This window comes from Sapajus apella, unplaced genomic scaffold (genome assembly GCF_009761245.1).
Source record: "Sapajus apella isolate SASKATOON/1434 unplaced genomic scaffold, GSC_monkey_1.0 scaffold84, whole genome shotgun sequence".
Taxonomy (NCBI): domain Eukaryota; kingdom Metazoa; phylum Chordata; class Mammalia; order Primates; family Cebidae; genus Sapajus; species Sapajus apella.
The window spans coordinates 1,337,503-1,357,971 of NW_022437024.1; the positions used below are offsets into that span (position 1 = coordinate 1,337,503).

The window sequence follows — 20,469 nt, forward strand, 5'->3', positions numbered from 1 at the left end:
GGAGGATTGCTTGAGCCTGGGAGGTCAAGACTTACAGTGAGCCATGATTGTGCCATTATACTCCAGCTTGGGTGACGGTGAGACCTTGCCTTACACACACACACACACACACACACACACACACACACAACACAAAACAAATGAGGCTTGCGTTTATAGCTTGAATTATAGTTCCATTGTTCAATGGTAGTATAGTTGACCTTCCTCCTTGAACAGATAACACTGGGGTCCAGAGAGAAGCCTTGACTTCGCGGATGGCACACACTGTAAAGCACGGTCATTTGCAGTCCCCCCAGTCTCCCAGTACCCACCCCTCTCTGCCACACACACCCCTGGGAGCCCTGGGAGTGAACCAGGTGGACTCTTGGACCCCTGGGCTGCACACCTCAAGGGAAGTGTTCCAACACTCAAGGAACCGCCTGTGTTTTTTTGGAAGCGGAATAAAAACCTAACAACAGTGGGTCATAGTCTCCAGTAGGTCACATTTTAAAAGCACTTTAGGCTCTGGAAACTTGGGGTTTGGGGAGAAGTGAGGAGAAAACCGGGGAACCCCGGGGCTTCCTCCATTTATTCATATGCAGAATAATCCTGATTAGTTTACCAAGTGCACTGATCACCACCTACCTGCAAAGCAGCGTCCCTCCTGCCTCCGGTGAGGCAGGGGGCAGAACCTGGCCTGAGCCCAGGTGCAGGCCGGCAGCCTCTCCAGGGTTGTTTGACAAGTAAACAAGGACAAGTTTCAGTCCGATTGGCTTGATCCCGGAAGAGGAGTGGGCAGTGGAGGGAGGGGAAACCAGGCACCAAAGCAAATTCCTTCATTTCATAATTTCATCTGGCGCCCCCGTTCAATCAGCCTTCATTGGCAAGGCTTTAGGAGAGGCAGCTAGGAAAGGAGAGAGAGATACCGATCTCTCTGCCCCGGGGCAGCGCTAATGGTACTTGTCTGGACTCTGACAGGTGGAGCTGCTGGGCAGACTACGGACCTGCTGGGGAAGTTTTCCCTGGCTTTCACGTGGCTTTGGCTGGGGAGCCCCGAGAAGGTGGCTGTCTCCTTTTTCTTATATCTGGCTTCCCACAAGGCAGTGGCCGGGAGAGAGTGATGGAGAGAAAGGCTAAGCTAAGGGTGAAGGAAAGTGGAAGAAGGCTGACTTGTCCTACTGGACTTCACCGCGGAGCTGCTGCAGTCTCGCGGGTTCGGCCCTTGCCCCGGGTGGACGGCAGTGCCTGCGGAGAGGCGGGTGTGGCTCCCCCGGGAGGTGACAGCCGGCGGGGCCCGTGTGGAGCGGGTCTGCTCCGGCTCCGCTCTCTAACCCGCGGCGTGGGACCAGCGCGTGCGCGCGTCCCTGAGGAGTTCGATGCGCTGGGCGGGGCCGGGGTGGTCACCCCCGCCCCGCTTCCAGGGGTGACTGTGCCTCTGACGTCAGACGGCTTCTGGGTCATTCCCTGGCACGGGGACTTTATTTTCATAATAGCATGAAGTGCCGTGGAACTGGAATAGGCGTGTCCTCTCCCCGACCCTCCCCCGCCCTTTTCCCTCTGCTCACCCCTCGCTCGCTCCCTCCCTCCAGCGAGGGCCGCCTTTATAACTGCTCTGCGCGCGAGGGCGGGATAGCTGCCCGAGGGCTCCCCCAGCATTGAGGGGCTCGCCTGCTGCCCTCCTGCGCGCGGGAAGCCGCACCAAGTTCACGGCCAAAGCCTAGGCACTAGGGTAAGTGAGGCGCCAGGAGCCCAGCGCGCGCGGGCCCCCGGATTTAAATCGCCTGGGGAGAGCGAGGCGTTGGGAGGGGTGGGGTAGAAGAGGAGAGAAATCCTGGTAATGGAATAGAGTTGGCTATGAGAAAAAAATTCCCTTGGAAACAGTTCCTCTAGTTTAACATCTCAGGATTATTTTTTTCGTTGCGGGTTTCCCAGGCTAAGATAGAGTCGGAGAACAAAGAGATAATCAGGGTAACCGTTTCTACTCGGACACATTCTACAAACTTTGAGTAGGTGGAATACAGCCAGGCAGAGGTGAGTAGCTCTGGGATTACTCTGAAGGAAAAGAATAGCGGGAGAAAGATCTCAAAGGACGCGAAGGGTCTGGGAGTGGAGGGGGAGTGGGAAACAAGTGGCAGGGGCAGGAGGAGGACACGGGGACAGCTGCTTTTTTTTGAGACGGAGTTTTGCTTTTGTTGGTCAGCCTGGAGTGCAATGGCATGATCTCGGCTCACCACAACCTCCGCCTCCCGGGTTCGAGCGATTCTCCTGCCTCAGTCTCCAGAATAGCTGAGATTACAGGCATGTGCCACTACGCCCGGTTAATTTTGTATTTTTAGTAGAGACAGGATTTCTCCATATTGGCCAGACTGGTCTCGAACTGCCGACCTCAGGCCATCCGCCCGCCGCTGCCTCCCAAAGTGCTGGGATTATAGGCGTGAACACCGCGCCCGGCGGATAGCTGCTTCTTTACCCACATGCTGCAAAGAACCCTTCTGAGTTTGGGGAATTAGATCTAGAAGCCCATCCCTTTTCTCTTGATGTGTGTGGTGGTCAGTTCCACTCTGATGTCCCTGGAGTTGCTCAGGAACCCGGGACAGATGGAAGTTGAATGTGCACTGAGAGCTCACCTTCCACCACCAACTCTAAAGATAGGATTTGGGAATACCCTAGATGCTGTTCAGCATGGTCCCTTAAACATCCACAGGGAAGGCTGGCAAATAGCTTTAAACATCCGTGGGAAAGGCTAGCACATAGCTCTAAACATCCATGGGAAAGGCTAGCCAACAGCTGAAACCTGCTCAGAATCAAGGAATTTGAAGGACTTTTCATTCCTGACATCTTTCCAGGCTGATTTTCTCCTCAGAGGCTTGTGTAAACACCACACCTGTTGAAGGGTTCGGCCAATCAGCCACTGCGGAGGGTTCATTTCTGAAGGGGAACACTTGAGCCACTTCAGATACAATGTGGGCTAGGGACCATGGGAAGGGTGAGGGCAGTGGGTGGCACCCACCCTCCAGGTTTTCCTGCTGGTGTCTGCTAGGCGAGGGAAGGAATGAGGGGAAGGAAGGGCTGGGAGAGGTGCCACGTGGGAGACCAGTGGCACCTCCAAGAGTGTGGCGAGGGCAGAATGGAATGAACAGAACCCTTTGGTTTCCTGGGAAGAGTGCTCAACCTTGAGCCAGGACGACTGATTTCTCCTCCCAACCCCGTGGGAACATGGAACTGTGACCCCGCAAGGGCCTGGGCCCGAGTTCCCTATAGGGGTGTTGTGGAGACCCCCAATTTCCTCTCCTGTGTTTAGAGTCTAGCCCCTCTCTATCTGCACACATCACCTTGGGAGTCCTCTTTAGAACCTGCTTTTTTGTATTCTAGTCTTTAATGGTTATTTAAGACAACAGGGTATGAAGAACAATTTTGACAGTGTGATTTTATTCTTCTCATTCTGGGTCCACTGCTAAATAGCTTAATATGGGGACTAAATAAGTATCTGTTAGTATTCTTTTTGAATTTAAGTCCCCAGATTAAGCTGAGGAATTAATATAGTGATATAGTAAACAATAAATTGAATAGTATTTTTGCTTGAGGAGTCTTTGACTTTCCAAGTAGTTCAGGGTGTTTGTTTCTTCTTTGATTGTTATTTTTATTGCACTGTGGTCAAACTATATGGTCTGTACATTTCTTCCCCTTCTCCTTCTCCTTCTCCTTCTCCTTCTCCTTCTCCTTCTCCTTCTCCTTCTTCTTCTTCTTCTTCTTCTTCTTCTTCCTCTTCCTCTTCCCCTTCCCTCCTCCTCCTCCTCCTCCTCCTTCTTCTTCTTCTCCTTCTTCTTTCTTCTTCTTCTTCCTTCTTCTTCTTCCTCTTCTTCTTCTCCTTCTTCCTCTTCCTCTTCCTCTTCCTCTCCTTCTCCTTCTCCTTCTCCTTCTCCTTCTCCTTCTTCTTCTTCTTGAAAGGGTCTTGCTCTCTGCTGCCCAGGCTGGAGTGCAGTGGCACAGTCTTGTCTAACTGTAACCTCCACCTCCGAAACTCAAGTGATCCTCCTGCCTCAGCCTCCTGAGAGGTTGGGTCTACAGGCACCCACCAATACACTTGACTAATTTTTAAATTTTTTGTAGAGATGGGGTTTCACAGGGTTGCCTAGGCTGGTCTCAAACTCTTGGGCTCCAGCAATCTTCCTGCCTCCACTTCCCAAAGTGCTGGGGTTAAGGGGTAAGCCACCACACCCAGCCTTCAGCAGTTTTTGTTTTATGTATTTTGGTGCTATATTAGTTGGCGCATGAAAGTTTACTATGGTTTTGTCTTCAGTGTAGAGCATCTCTAATTATTGTAACACAAGCTTTTTGGTCCATATAATACCTTTTTGCTTTAATTACAATTTTGTATGATATTAAAACCTCAACTTCTGCTTATTTTACCTTGAACAGCCTATTTAACTTTGTGTCGACACATAACACTTGTTAAATAGTATCTGTTAGTATTCTTTTTGAATTTATTTTAATTTCTTTCTATTCTTTTGCTTTTAACTCTTGTGTATCTTTTTGTTTTAGGTTAGGTTCTTCTAGATATAATATAGTTTAGTCTTTTTTTTTTCCAAAATAAAGCAGTTAACATTTACATTTGTTGTAATAATAATTCCTTGTTATTGTCACCTAATTTTAGGCCATATGGTTTGCTCGTCCCCATCTCCTCCCACATTAGACAGTATATATCATATTTGTAGATCTGCCAGGCAACTGAGTAGATGGCAACGCAATTCACGGGGCTTCGAAAGATAAACTTGTAAGGAGAGGTGATTAGTTTAGCTTTGAACTTGTAGGATCCAATGAATATTACCCTCAGGTATTGGAATAAGATATTTAAATGAAGGGATCTTTGAGAGTTTTAAGATAGTATACCAGCAGAGGATGTCACTTTATTTTCTTATTTTCTGGAAATTTTATTTCTTAGAATTCTGGGCATAAGAGATTTAGAACCATCTGAGTCACGGCACCAAAAAAAAAAAAAAAAAGTTTTAGAAACTTCACTCAAAATATTAAACTTTATTTTTAAAAAATGATTTCCAGTATTTCATTTTATATTTACATTAATCAAATCTACGTGCTTTGTTTAGAAGAAGAGGAAGATGGTAATAATCCCAGGGAGCTACCTGGAAGTGCAGAAATCAGGATGAACATTGCGGTTATACTTGTTTTGATCTGGCTGTGATGACTTATTTTCTCTGATTATTACATAGAAACTCAATTCAGTGATGTTATTCAGATGTTATTCATAAGTTATTGCTATGATTAATCACTTTTTTTTTTTGAGACGGAGTCTCCCTCTGTCGCCCAGGCTGGAGTGCAATGGTGAGGTCTTGGCTCACTGCAACCTCCACCTCCTGGGTTCAATGATTCTCCCGCCTCAGCCTCCCGAGTAGCTGGGATTACAGGCACCTGACACCACGCCCAGAAAATTTTGCATTTTTAGTAGAGACGGGGTTTCCCATGTTGGTCAGGCTGGTCTCAAACTCCCGACCTCAGGTGATCTGCCTGCTTCGGCCTCCCAAAGTGCTGGGATTACAGGCATGAGCCACCGCACCCAGCCGATTAATCACATTTGTCATCAGAATTGGGATGGCTACCCAGAATAGGTGATCCTGGAGATTTCCTTGTAGATGCTTTGTATTTATAACTAATCCTTTATCAAGGGCAGAGGGATTTCTGTGGGATTTCTCCCTTAGAAGAACTCAGCCTGAGTAGAAATATGAGGATTAGGATCAGCACATATTCATCTTCAAAAAATGTTCCTCCCCGTTACTCACACTTGCTAATAAATAACTTGCTTTGGGCAAATATTCAGCACTCAGTCTTAGTCCAAAGCATTTGCTCAGCAACTACTGTGTAGACTACAGAGTAGAGGGGATATCAACAAATAGAAGATTTGCCCTATGTTCTTAAGAAGGTTGTTATCTGACAGGCAGCTCAGCACTGATATTAATTTGTAATATATAAAACAGATATGGAAAAACTTGAGTGCCAAGAAATATTTAATTGTAAAAACTATGAAGAGATCAACACATTTAGAGTGCAATAGGATTATGTACAGGTGCAATGGCTCACACCTGTAATCCTGTAATCCTAGCACTTTGGGGCGCCGAGGCGGGAGGATCCCTTGAGCCCAGGCATTTGAGACCAGCTTGGCCAACATAGCAAAACCCTGACTCTACTAAAAATACAAAAAGTAGCCAGGTGTGGTGGTGCACTCTTGTAATCCAAACTACTCAGGAGGTTGAGACTCAAGAATTGCTTGAACGTGGGAGCTGAGGCTGAAGTGAGCTGAGAATGTGCCATTGCACTCCAGCCTGGGCGACAGAGCAAGACTTTGTCTTAAAAAAAAAAAAAGCTATAGGATTAATAGTAATAATAATAATAATTGCCGGGTGTGGTGGCTCATGCCTGTAATCCCAGCATTTTGGGAGGCTGGCTGAGGTGGGTGGATCATGAGGTCAAGAGATTGAGACCATTCTGACCAACATGATGAAACCCTGTCACTACTTAAAATACAAAAATTAGCTGGGCATGGTGGCGCATGCCTGTAGTCCCAGCTACTGGGGAGGCTGGGGCAGGAGAATTGCTTGAACCCAGGAGGCAGAGGTTGCAGTGATTCAAGGTCATGCCATTGCACTCCAGTCTGGTGACAGAGCGAGACTATGTCTCAAAAACAAAACAAAACAAAAGGCCGGGCTTGGTGGCTCACACCTGTAATCCCAGCACTTTGGAGGCCGAGGTGGGTGGATCACCAGAGGTTGGGAGTTCGAGACCAGCCTGACCAACATGGAGAAACCCCGTGTCTACTAAAAATGCAAAAATTAGCTGGGCATGGTGGCCGCCTCCTGTAATTCCAGCTACTCTGGAAGCTGAGGCAGGAGAATTGCTTGAACCCAGGAGGCAGAGGTTGCAGTGAGCCAAGATCATGCCACTGTACTCCAGCCTGGGTGACAGAGTGAGACTCCATCTAAAAAAAAATTAAAAAACTCATGATAGAGGTTAAACCTTGGGCAAAGTTTTGCAGAAATATGTTAAGCGGACCATAAATAGGAGGGAGAGGATCTTTCTGGTTAGGAGAATAATTCATGTGTTGGGGTAAAGAGCATGAGAAGACCTTAGATGAACCCAAATTCCATAGAGGTGGAGTGGGGAGTTAAGAAGGAAGGAGGAGCTAGGTGGGAGGACCAGTTGGAGAAAGGCCCTTGAAGCTCAAATTGAGGCTGGATCTGTCATGACAGACAAAAAGGAGCAAATATGCTTTTTTTTGGTTGAGAACAAGTCTCACTCTGTTACCCAGGCTGGAGCCCAGTGGCGTGATCTCAGCTTACTGCAACCTCTGCCTCCTGCAAGCGATTCTCATGCCTCAGCCTCCCAAGTAGCTGGGACTACAGGTGTGCTCCACCATGCCCAGCTAATTTTTGTATTTTTAGTAGAGATGGTTTCACCATGTTGGCCAGATCGGTCTCTCACTCTTGACCTTAGGTGATCCACCCGTCTTGGCCTCCCAAAGTGCTGAGATCACAGATATGAGCCACCACGCCCGGCTGATCATTCCTTTTTAACCTCTTTTGTGGACTCCTACCTAGCTGAGCTGGTGCTCCGCATGGTTTTCTCCCTGGCTTCCTGTGTGATCTTGTCTCAAGGATTCAGATACCACCTCTAGGTGATGACTGCCAGTCTGTGCTTACAGCACAAACCTCTCCTGAGCACCAACCCATATGCCCAAGGCGCAGAGAAAGGTTAGCACAACCCAGTGTCAAGGAGCGTGGCTTTTAAGAGCCATGTAATCTTGGGCGAGTTATGTAATTTCTCTGTGCCTCAGTTTCCTCAGCTGCTAAAAGGAGGCATAATAATAGGGTTGTTGTGAGGAGTAAATGAAACCACGAATGGCTCGTGCCTGTATCCCAGCACTTTGGGAGGCCGAGGCAGGCGGATCACCTGAGCTTCAGGAGTTCAAGCACAGCCTGGGCAACATAGTGAGATGCCACCTCTACAAAAAACACAAAAAGTAGCCAGGTGTGGTGGTGTGCACCTGTCTGTCCCAGCTACTCTGGAGCCTGAGGCAGGAAGATCACCTGAGCCCGGGATGTCGAATCTGCGGTGAGCTGTGATTATGCCATTGCATCACTCCAACCTGGGTGACAGAGAGACCTTGTCTGTCTCAAAAGAAAAAAAAAAAGAGGGATTAAAAAAAGAAAAGAAAACCATGTATGGCTCAGAGTACACTCTCAGGAGGACTTGGCTCTTTTGGCTCTTATTATTCCTGGAGCTCCACTTGCAGGTTGCAAATGTATCCAAGACCCAACAAAGCTACACTTACCATCTCTCCTTGCAAGCTTGAATTTCTAGGCTGTGACAATGGTGCCACTCAGTTGCCTAAGCCAGAAATCTGGGAGCTAACCTGGGCTTCTCCATTCCCCAAGCTCTGTCTCTTCTACCTTCATAAAAATCTCCTGCCATTTCCTGTTCATCTTTCATGGCTCATCTCCCTGCTTGCTTCTCTAAAGCATTAAAAACATTTAAAAAACCCCACTAAGGGCCGGGCGCAGTGGCTCACACCTGTAATCCCAGCACTTTGGGAGGCCGAGGTGGGTGGATCACGAGGTCAAGAGATCGAGACCATCCTGGTCAACATGGTGAAACCCCGTCTCTACTAAAAATACAAAAAATTAGCTGGGCATGGTGGCGCGTGCCTGTAATCCCAGCTACTCAGGAGGCTGAGGCAGGAGAATTGCCTGAACCAAGGAGACGGAGGTTGCGGTGAGCCGAGATCGCGCCATTGCACTCCAGCCTGGGTAACAAGAGCGACACTCCGTCTCAAAAAAAAAACAAAAAACAAAAAACAAAAAACCCCACTAGGTAGAATGGGTCACTGTTTTCTTCCATGCATCTTCAGCATTCCTGGTGTATTCCATACCCTCTTCGTTGTATGTCAGTGTGATAATTGTTTCTCCCAAAGGCAGTGGCCACACTTTTATTTTTATTGATTTATTGAATTAATTTTTGGTTTAGAGAGAGAGTCTTGCTCTGTTGTCCAGGCTGGAGGGCGGCGGCATGATCGTAGCTCATTGCAGCCTCGAGTTCCTGGGCTCAGGCAATCCTCTTGCTTCACCCTCTGGGTAGGTGGATCACAGGTGTGTGCTAGCACACCTGGCTAATTTTTAATTTTTTTTGTACAGCTGGGGGCTCACTTTGCTGCCCAGATTGTTTTCAAACTCCTGGGCTTACGTGGTCCTCCCATCTCAGCCTCTCAAAGTACTGGGATTATAGGCGTAAGCTACCATGCTGGGCCAGGGTTGCCTGTTTTGGAGACTTCTCAGCAAGGCAATGCTTGACTATAAGGTGGATTGAATGGAGAGAGTTGGGGTCAGGGGAGATGCTCTAGAGATGATGACAGTGATTTAGAAATAAAAAGGAAGACTGAATTATGATTGCGACTACTCATAAACAGCTATTCTTCTGACCATGTGACACTGGACGTGTACCTTCCTCTGAGTTAGGTTTCTCTCCTCCAAAGTGGGTTGTAGGAAATTAAATGAGATAATGGGTGTAAAGTACGTAAATGAGAGAATATGTGTAAAAACATATAATGACACAGCATAGTGCCTGACTCATAATAGGACACAGGAGGTGACAGTGGCTGTCATTATTCTTATTCATTATTACATCGTGACTGTTGTTATTACTACTGATTGAATGTAGCAATCTGAGAATAGAGAGAAAATAAAGATGCTTGAAAGTCACACATTTTCAGGGCTGGGCTGGTGTGAAGACACATTTTGACAGAATGAGAGAAATCTCATAGGAAGGAAGACAAAATCAGTTTGTCTTTGCAAAGTTCAGGGTCTCAGGTGATTCGTTCTCAGATGCTCTGGGAAAGGCTGCACAGAATCAGCGTGGGCAACCTTACAGGCCTAGACATAAGCAACTCTAGACACTTTTCCCATCTCTCTGGTTGTGAAGAGGAGTCTTGGGTCAGAAACCCAAGATGGGAGGCTCATCACATGTTGATGTTTGTCCCTGCACGGTGGTCAATGCTGTGTCAGTCAAGGCCACGTCCAGGGTCAGCACTGCTCCAGGAGCCTCTGGCTTTGTCCTTCAGGTGGGCAGTCCCCTGGTGTGCCTCTTCTTCAGGCACTTCAACCTCACCTCCAGCCCTGGCTTTGAGTTTGGATAGGAGTTTGTGGCACATACTCTTAATGACAGGAGATGGGGCAAGAATGAGGGTGAGGGGTAGAAAGAAAGAGATCTGGAAGGTGTGTGCATGAAGCTCTCCAGATGGGCGAACGGTGGAGCTGAACATGAGCTGAGACCACCTAGTTCAGCAGTGTGTCCTGCATTTTATAGATGAGAGGAGGCTTTGAGAGGTCAGGTGACTTACGTCCACACAGCCTCGAAGCTGAAACCCCTTCTCCCTAAAGGGGAGGAAGAACAGAGGGCTTGGAGTTGAGCCCAAGAAGTGACCTCCCCCTCCTCCTCTCCTCCCTCTTCCTCTTGTCCTTATTCTTCTTTTTCACTCTCACTCCCTCCCTCCCATTGCTTTTTTTTTTTTTTCTTTTTATTTTTGAGACAGAGTCTCACTGTCACCCAGGCTGGGGTGCAGTGGCATTATCTTGGCTCACTACAACCTCTGCCTCCTGGATTCGAGTGATTCTCATGCCTCAGCCTCCTGAGTAGCTGCGATTATAGGTGTGTGCCACCACGCCTGGCTAATTTTTGCGTTTTTAGTAGAGACGGGGTTTCACCATGTTGGCCAGGTGGGTCTCAAACTCCTGACCTCAAGTGATCTGCCCGCCTCGGCTTCCCAAAGTGCTGGGATTACAGGCGTGAACCACTGCCCCCAGTTCCACTGGTTGATTAAACCTTTCTTTCATGCCTAGACTCTTTTCAAAAGGGTTTAAGATAGCACCAAGTGATTCCAGGGTCTCAGCTGTGGGCATCCTTGTATTATTGGATGGCTGTGTGTTAACTTTTAGCAGCTGGAAGAAGTGAAGAGGGTCTCATCCTCATACTCAAAGTCCTTTGCTCATGCCCGAGGCCAAAGGCTACTCATGCTGAAACATTACCATCTTCCTCCGAAGTGCAGGGTTTAGTCACTGAGTACTGGGTGGAGCACATGTCTGGATCCCAGTTAATCCCTCCCTGCTTACCAGAAAAACCTCAGGATCCATGCTATCCTGGGAGCCACCTGCCGCCAATAAGATAGGAGCAGTGTTCAGACGTGGCTAGGCGCTCCTAATCTCAGACCCAAAGTGCAATTTTTGGCAGTCATCGTGAGAAGGAGGGTGGGAGGAAGGGTGGGTAGAACTAAGGATAGCAGCCCCGCGGCTTGAGAGGAAACCAGGCACAGCCCACCCTACCCTATCTCATGAGCAGCCCGTCCTGCTCATGACTACCCCCTTACCCCACACACTGGGCACCATTCTCTTGCTGCCTCATTCATTCTGGTTAGGCATTTTCTGAGCATCAGGTGCTAGGCAAGTGGCTGGGAGATAAAACGTTTAATGACTCAGTCTCTGCCTGCACAGAGCCTTTGAGTCTAGAGGGAGACAGACGTACTGACAGGCTGGATTGTGTAATAAGTGCTATGGGAGGAAAGGCTGAGAGAATTTATGAGATGCGTGTCTCATCAGACTTGGGCATAAAAAAAAAAGAAAAGAGAAAAACTACCCTGGAGGAAAGGACCTCTACGTCAAGTGAAGGGGTGGGGTCCATTTGGTCTTTTTTTTTTTTTTTTTTCCTTGAGATGGAATTTCTCTCTTGTTGCCCAAGCTGGAGTGCAATGGTGCTCACTGCAATCTCTGCCTCCTGGAGGTTTAAGTGATTCTCCTGCCTCAGCCTCCTGAGTCACTGGGATTACAGTTTGTGTGCCACAACGGCCGGCTAATTTTGTATTTTTAGTAGAGATGTGGTTTCTCCATGTTGGTCAGGTTGGTCTTGAACTCCCGACTTCAGGTGATCCGCCTGCCTCGGCCTCCCAAAGTGCTGGGATTACAGGTGTGAGCCACTGTGCCCGGCGGTCTTTATAGCAGCACGTTCTTTGTTGATGGGACTCTAGATCTCCCTTCCCTTGACTTTGGTTACAAATAACGTCTGAACCACCGCAAGTCTCATTCTCTTTTCTCCTCACTGCTCCAGCCCTTGCTCCTCTCCCAGGCCGTTTCTCTGCCTCTGGACAGTTCACATTCCCAAATGCTGATCACTTCTCTTGTCCCTCTCAAGTGTTTCTTTCTAGAAATCCTTTTCGGTTTTTCAGAATCCTGCCCTTCTCTTCCAGTGTCTTTCCCTTGCCTGGGTCATTCTCTGGGCAACCTGGCACCCCTTCAATGCAGACTTGCTTATTAATAACTCCAGTGAGTTTTATTTTCCTCTGACTAAATTCAACGTACTCAGAACACTTGTTGAGCAATCCCTATGAGGCTAGGGAAGGGGTGGGGGACGCCAACAGAGGTGAATTAAGAATGAAAATTCCAAACTAATTAGTCATCTGGATTAAAAACATTTACTAAGAAGGCTTTTTTTGAAAAGGCATTTGTGAGAGAATTTGGAAATATGAATCCTAACTAGATAGTTGATAGTAAAAGATTCTTGTTAGTTATGAAAGTATGGTTAAGAAGGAGTTTTTTTCTTTTAGAGAAACATTCTAGGCTGGACATGGGGGCTCACGCCTGTAATCCCAGCACTTTGGGTGGCTGAGGGGCAAGGATCCTTTGAAGCCAAGAGTTCAAGAACAGCTTGGGCAACGTAGCAAGACTCCATCTCTACAAAAAATAAAGATTAAAAAATTAGCCAGGTATGGTGGCATGCACCTATACTTTCAGCTTCTTAGGGGGGCTGAGGTGGGAAGTTACCTTGAGCCCAAGAAGTCAAGGCTCCAGTGAGCCACGATCACACCACTGAACTCCACCCTGGATGACAGAGCGAGAACCTATCTCGAAAAGAAAAAAAAAAAAAAACACATACTATTTATAGATAAAATTATATGATGTCTGGGACTTGTTTAAAAATAGGGAGTGGGGTAGGGAATTCAGATGAAGCAAAATTGGCCATACAGTAATAACTTTTGAAATGAAGTGATGGATAGATGAGACTCCATTATAAAACTTTCTATAATGACAACATTAGTAAGCTTTTTTTTTAATTTTTGTTTTTTTTTTTAAATTTTTTTCAAAGATGGGGTTTCACCATATTGGTCAGGCTGGTCTCGAACTCCTGACCTCAGGTGATTCGCCCACCTCAGCCTCCCAAAGTGCTGGGATTACAGGTGTGAGCCACTGTGCCCAGCTTTAATTTTTAATTAAAAAAAAAAATAGAGACAGGGTCTCGCTCTGTCTCACAGGCTGAATTGCAGTGATATGATTATAGCTCACTGAGGCCTTAAAATCCTGGGCTCAAGCAATCCTCCTACCTCAGCCTCAAATAGCTGGGCCTACAAGTGTGCACCACCACACCTGGCTACTTTTAAAATTTTTATTTTTCTAGAGACAGTGGTCTCACCATCTTGCTCAGGCTGGTCTTGAACTGGGCTCAAGCGATCAGCCCACTTCAGCCTCCCAATGTGCTAGGATTAAAGGCATGTGCCACTGCACCTGGCCTAAATGTTTTAAAGGCACTTCAAGAACTGTTTCTCTATCCCTCTTGCATGATTGGGAGGTGGGAGGTGGAGGTGAAATTTGGGGAAATTGGTGTTTCCTTTTCTTTTTTTGAGACGGAGTCTTGCTCTGTCACCAGGCTGGAGTGCAGAGGTGCAATCTCAGTTCACTCTAACCTCCGTCTCTCAGGTTCAAGCCATTCTCCTGCCTCAGCCTCTTGAGTAGCTTGGTTTACAGGCACGTGCCACTACGCCCAGCTAATTTTTGTATTTTTAGTAGAGACGGGGTTTCACCATATTGGCCAGGCTAGTCTCGAACTCCTGACCTTGTGACCCGCCTGCTTCGGCCTCCCAAAGTGTTAGGATTACAGGCGTGAGCCACTGTGCCCAGCCGTTGTTTTATTCTCTTCACATCCACTGCCATTGCTCTTGTTTGATCCTGGTCTGTGGGTCCTAGAAGGCCCCTCCTGCACAGCTACACAGGAAGAGAAGCCTGTAGGTTCTAGATGGGGGCTCTGCCTTAATGCCTGTCTGTCCAGTACCATAAGGGTCCTTGAGGCAAACACCTCATCAATCTCTGTCAAGATTTAGAGTCATCAGGTTCAAAGTCCTTCATTAACTATCAGGTAATTATGATAACAACTACCTGTCCACAAACAGCAATACCTTGATGGGTGGGGAAGGAGCAATTGGCAGGGAGGGGCGGGGGAGTGAGAGAATAAAGGGAAGAGGGAAATGCCTTTCCTGTGAGACCACACCTGGTGATTAATCTGCCCTCCAGGTGTGGAGAGAGGAAGTGAAGTGCCCAGGGCCTGGGCTCCTTTCCTGAAGCCCTTGAATGAGACAGGGTCTTCCTCTTCCACATTCATGCTGTAGCCTGGGAGAGCCCTCATACCTCCCCTTACTCATGTCAAAGAGGGACATTTGAAGGCAAGCGGATCAGACCTGGGTGCTTGGATTGCAGGGGCTGCCTATATCTGAACCTCATTTGCCTTTTTCTTCCTGTTTCTCATTCTGCACTGCCCTGCAGAGGTGAAGCATAACCCATTCTTTGTGCTCTGCTTGTCATAGGAGATGGCTGTGGTGTAGATTCCAGGAGGGCAGAGTGTGTAGGTGACAGATCCACTGTGAGGAAGGAGGTGGGAGACCCATGGCCATAGTGACAGGTGCCATCCATCTCTCTCTTCTACTGTGGTGGGAAATGTGTCTGTTTCCCCCTTTACCATTGAGTGCCTAAAGCAGTGTGCAGCACATAGTGATGCTTGGTAAATATTTGTTGAATGAATGACTATATAAAATAAAGTTGGCTGGGCACGGTGCCTCATGCCTGTAATCCCAGCACTTTGGGAAGCTGAGGCAGGTGGATCATGAGGTCAGGAGTTCAAGACCAGCCTAGCAAACATGGTGAAACCCTGTCTCTACTAATAATACAAAAACAAAAACAAAAACAAAAACAAAAAAACTAGCTCGACATGGTGGTACGTGCCTATAATCCCTGCTACTCAGGAAGCTGAGGCAGGAGAATTGCTTGAACCGGGACTCAGGAGGCAGAGGTTGCAGTGAGCTGAGATTGAGCCACTGCACTCCAGCACGGGCTACAGAGCGAGACTCCATCTCCCCCACCAATAAATAAATAAATATATAAATAAATAAAGTTAAGCTTGGAGAGGCAAGTTTTATTAAAATTCAGGAAAATTGATTTAAGCTATATCTGGTCTCACCTTAACACAATACACTATTACTGTAAGCTATATCTGGTGTCATTTTAACACACTACACTAACACTATAATAGTGTGATGTATAGTCACATGATATTCATATGCATCATACATATGTATGCATATGTATATATTACATATATATATACATATATATAATCTTTTCCTACTTGCTATAGGAATTAAGTAATTTTGGTAAGATGACTATCTCTTCTAACAAAAAATAATTTTGTGTATTTTTTTTTTTGAGATGGAGCCTTGCTCTGTCTCCCAGGCTGGAGTGCAGTGGCATAATCTCTGCTTACTGCACCTCTGCTTCGTGGGTTCAAGCAATTCTCCTGCCTCAGCCTCCTGAGTAGCTGGGATTACAGGAGCACACCGCCACGCCTGGCTAATCTTTGTATTTTTAGTAGAGATGTTGGTCGGGCTGGTCTCAAACTCCTGACCTCGGGATCCGCCCGCCTCGGCCTCCCAAGAAGATTGCTTTTTCCGAGCTGTTTTTTCTGCTCTGAGGAAAGAGGCAGGATTCAGCGGATGCTTTGCACCTTTTCTTGCTTCCCAACCCCAGTCCTTCCTCTTGTTTTGGATTTCTTGCTGCATCATCTCTGTCCCTCTTTAGGGCTGGAGGTGACCTCCGGGAGCCTTCCCTTCCTCTAACTCTGGCCTCTTTCCTGCCCCACTGTGGTTCTCTTTTAGTTCATTCAAAACTTTTTACTGCCATGTGAACAATCCCACTGGGAAACGAAAAACTCAAAAAAAAAAATTCCATGCCCAAAAAGCATGGAACACAACAAAAAGAATAGTGTAGAAGACACTTAAATAAGCATTAAAATAATTGGAATGAAATTGTTGAGAAACTGGACTAGCCCTTCCCTTCCCTTCCTTCTTTAAAAAAAAAAAAAAAAAAAAGAGAAACTGGACTGTCGCTATGTCTAGCCCTGTCGAATCTCAACACCTTGCTCCACATTCACTTTGGAATTTTCAAGCCATGTGTTTTGAGGAAATGGGGACACTCCTTTCTCTTTTCCAGTTTCCCAATTTATCTTCCCACTTGTGCCCTGAATCCTGAGGATTTAGATTTCCTAAGGATGCGGGCAAAGAGCTGGGTCTAAAATTCACATGGAGGTTGTAGGAGCAGAGAAAGAAGCCTTTCTCCTGACAGATTAAGGACAGATATATGGGAAGTAAACTGTTATACAGCCGGTGGATTCCTGATTATCTGAATAAGTAGATTACTCGCTTTGTGGAGGGTCCATCACCTGGGATGTCCTATCCTCCTGGGGCTGAACTAGGAGAGTGGAACCAGGGTCCTAAAGAGCATCTGTGAGGGGAGGGGTAGGGAGAGGAAAAAAGAGGGAGAGAAAAGGAGAGAGAGAAGGATATCTCAGATCACATTTTAAGGGCAGCTTGAGAGGGGGCACATAAAGTACTTGAAAGCCTGGATCCTGGCACCAGACACCCTGGATTTAGATCCTGGCTTTACCATTTCCCGGTTGCATGATGTTGGGCATGTAACTTGACTTCTCTCTGCCTCAGTTTTCTCATCTGTAAAATAGGGATAATAATTTTACCTCACAGGGTTGCGATGAAATTAAAGTAAGTAACGTATACATAAAGTGATTAGAAGTAAAAATTCAAGGCCGGGAAGGGTGACTCACACCTGTAATCCCAGCACTTTGGGAGGCCGAGGCAAAAAGATCCCTTGAGCCCAGGAATTTGAGACCAGCCTGGGCAACATGGTGAAACTTCATCTCTACAAAAAATATAAAAGTTAGCCAGGTGTAGTGGCGAAGGCCTATAGTCCCAGCTACTCAGGAGGCTGAGGTGGGGGGAGAATGGCTTGAGCCCTGGAGGTGTTGGTTGCAGTGAGTCGAGATCGTGCCACTGCACTCCAGCCTGGGTGACAGAGTGAGACTCTGTCCCCCTCCCCCCAAAAGAAGTAAAAATTGGAGCCCTACTAAAAATGAACATGTTAGCTATGAAGATTATTTTTTGTTGTATTACCTGCTGTTTATGTGCTATCCAGGACTTTCTTCTTTACAGTAGCCAATTTACAGCTGGTTATGACAGGCAAGATGCCTTCCACCACCTTTTGGAATCAGTGGAGCCATCTTTACAAATCTTAAGGAGGGGGGCAGAATCATTCTAATATGAGACCAGAGAGCCAAGGAAGAGGACCCAGCCACTGGCTCAGAAGGGAATGCTTGGCCTTCTGTAGAAAAATCTACCATCCAGATAACTCCTCTTATCCATGAGAGAATCGGGTGCTTACAAATGATAACTGGATCAGGCCCAAAGATAGAGGCTGCTAAATTATGATTAAAGTGTTAACTTCAAGCTTAGATAATTCCGTGTTCACTAATTGCTAAGAAAACACTAGCAAAAAATATCAGGCAGCCTGGCATGTTATTTGTAATATGTACATATATGTATTTCAAGAGACAGGGTCTTGCTCTGTTGCCCAGGCTGCGGTGCAGTGATGTGATCATAGCTCACTGATCCTTGAACTCCTGGGCTCAAGCGATCTTCCCACCTCAGACTTTTGAGTAGCTGGGACTACAGGTGCTTGCCACCATGCCTGGCTAATTTTTCTTATATAAAGATGGAGTCTTGCTATGTTGTCCAGTCTGGTCTCAAACTTCTGAGAACAAATGATCCTCCTGCCTCGGCCACTCAAAGTGCTGGGATTATAGGAATGAGCCAACATGCCCAGTCCTGTGATATTTTTTGCAATTAGGCTCCAAAATACGTCTTCAGAGTGTTAGGTTCCCTGGCTTTAAGGTAAACATTAATATAGTTAATTCTGGGGGAAGGGACATATGAGATTTCTTCCTGTTCTTCATCAGGTTTTAGAATTTACTACGGGAGGTAGGGGACAGTTAGTAGCTTTACTTAGTGTAGTGAGCTCAAAGGCAAAACTCTGGCGAAACATGCAAAACTGGTTTCCTAATCCTTTTTTAGTCTTCTGTGTCTAAGGACTGTGTCAGGAGATTCACCACCTTCTCCCCACCCCAACAATGCTTTTCTGCAGGTCCAGAATGACTACGACAGCCCCTGATGGTTGCCGCAACAACCTGAACCCCAGGTACTACAGACTCTGTGATAAGGCTGAAGCCTGGGGCATCGTCCTGGAAACCGTGGCTGCAGCCGGGGTTGTGACCTCGGTGGCCTTCATGCTTGCTCTCCTGATCCTCATTGGCAAGGTGCAGGACTCCAACAAGCGAAAGATGCTCCCTACTCAGTTTCTCTTCCTCCTGGGTGTGTTGGGTGTCTTTGGCCTCACCTTTGCCTTCATCATCAGACTGGATGGGAGCACGGGGCCCACACGCTTCTTCCTCTTTGGGATCCTCTTTTCCATCTGCTTCTCCTGCCTCCTAGCCCATGCCCTCAATCTGACCAAGCTCGTCCGTGGGAGGAAGCCCCTCTCCCTGCTGGTGATTCTGGGTCTGGCCGTGGGCTTCAGCCTGGTCCAGGATGTCATCGCTATTGAATACGTTGTCCTGACCATGAATAGGACCAACATCAATGTCTTTTCTGAGCTTTCCGCTCCTTATCGCAATGAAGACTTTGTCCTCCTGCTCATCTACGTCCTCTTCTTGATGGCGGTGACCTTCCTCACGTCCTCCTTCACCTTCTGTGGTTCCTTCGCGGGCTGGAAGAGACATGGGGCCCACATCTACCTCACCATGCTCCTCTCTGTGGGCATCTGGGTGGCCTGGATCACTCTGCTCCTGCTTCCTGACTTTGACCGCCGGTGGGATGACACCATCGTCAGCTCTGCCTTGGCTGCCAATGGCTGGGTGTTCCTGTTGGCTTATGTCAGTCCCGAGTTCTGGCTGCTCACAAAGCAACGAAACCCCATGGATTACCCTGTTGATGATGCTTTCTGTAAACCTCAACTCATGAAGAAGAGCTATGGTGTGGAGAACAGAGCCTACTCTCAAGAGGAAATCACTCAAGGTATGGACACAGCCTGGCTAGGCAGAGAGTCCCTTGTAGAAAGGTGGGGGAGAATCACAAGATATTATAACTGTAAGGAACGTGCAAGATTTTCCAGATTATACCCTTGATAGAATAGATAAAGTTCCTTAAGGCTCAGCTCTTGCTTAAAATCATCCAGCCTGTTAGAGACAAGTAGAACCAGAAGCAGGCCTCTGGAGTCTTGACTGAGAACTTCGCACGCTTGGTGTAGGCAGGGGAGAACCCTCCTTACCTCCCCCTTCTTGTGATATGATTTCCAGTGGGGCAGGACACCTCAGAGGTTTCTGTGCATCAAAATAAGATGAAGCAAAGAAATGGAAAAGGGATAATGAGACAAATTCCCAGTAATAAGTAGGTGAGGTTGTGTTTTTTGCAAAAGAGAACGAGACATTCCTTCTGGAAATATGTAGATTTCAGTGCCTAAAACCAAGCCGTGATTTCCTGCACTGATCACAGAGCAGAGAAAGGAGAAAGCGCTTTTATCACAAACCAGCAGGAAATCTCCATCAAAGCAGTAAGGATTCTGGTTTAGTGCAAAGAACCACATTTTTGTGTGTGTGTTTCTGCGCCCATGGAAAGGAACAGATCATATTGGACATACAAGAATCAAATGATTCAGGCCAGGCACGGTGGATTAGGCCTGTAATCCCAGCACTCTGGGAGGCTGCGGAGGGAGGATTGCTTAAGCCCAGAAGTTTGAGACCCACTTGGGCAAAATAACAACAACAACAACAAAAAAGAATGAAATGATTTTGCTTTTGTCTGGAGTTGTGAGAAGCCAGGTGTTCTCGTGTTGTTTTCATAAGCAAAAGAGGCTAAACTGATGGCCAGAAAGTGCCCCTGCTCGTAGGGACCTATTCATTGGTCTCCAGGATTTACAATGACCTTTAAGTCTAATCACAGGAGGTGGGTGGTTTGAGGACAGGAATGAGGAACCTCCAAGCCTATGTTTTTAACTCCAGCTAAAAATAGGTCTTTCCTCTGCTCCTAAGCCTGAGGTGTGGAACTTCCTGGTGCTTCTCACCGTAGCTGTGGTCTCTGTCTAGGGCCCTTGGAAGTCTGAAGGGAGGGGATGGAGGGGTGGAGGGGAGGAGGGGTGGAGGGGAGGAGGGGTGGAGGGGAGGGGGGGGGGGGGGGAGGAGGGGGGGAGGGGAGGCGGCGGGAGGGGGCTCCGTCTG

The 20,469-nt window shown here is 47.2% G+C and overlaps 1 protein-coding gene across 1 annotated transcript in view; it reads left to right on the forward strand.

Moving 5' to 3' along the window:
- Positions 1–829: 829 nt before the first annotated feature.
- The window catches only part of GPRC5A (G protein-coupled receptor class C group 5 member A), a 23,028-nt gene continuing 3,388 nt past the window's right edge, over positions 830–20,469 (forward strand). The window contains exons 1-2 of the mRNA XM_032253681.1: positions 830–1,708; positions 18,342–19,270. Coding sequence (XP_032109572.1) covers positions 18,349–19,270 — 922 coding nt within the window. The 5' untranslated portion in view covers positions 830–1,708; positions 18,342–18,348. The remainder of the gene's footprint in view (positions 1,709–18,341; positions 19,271–20,469) is intronic.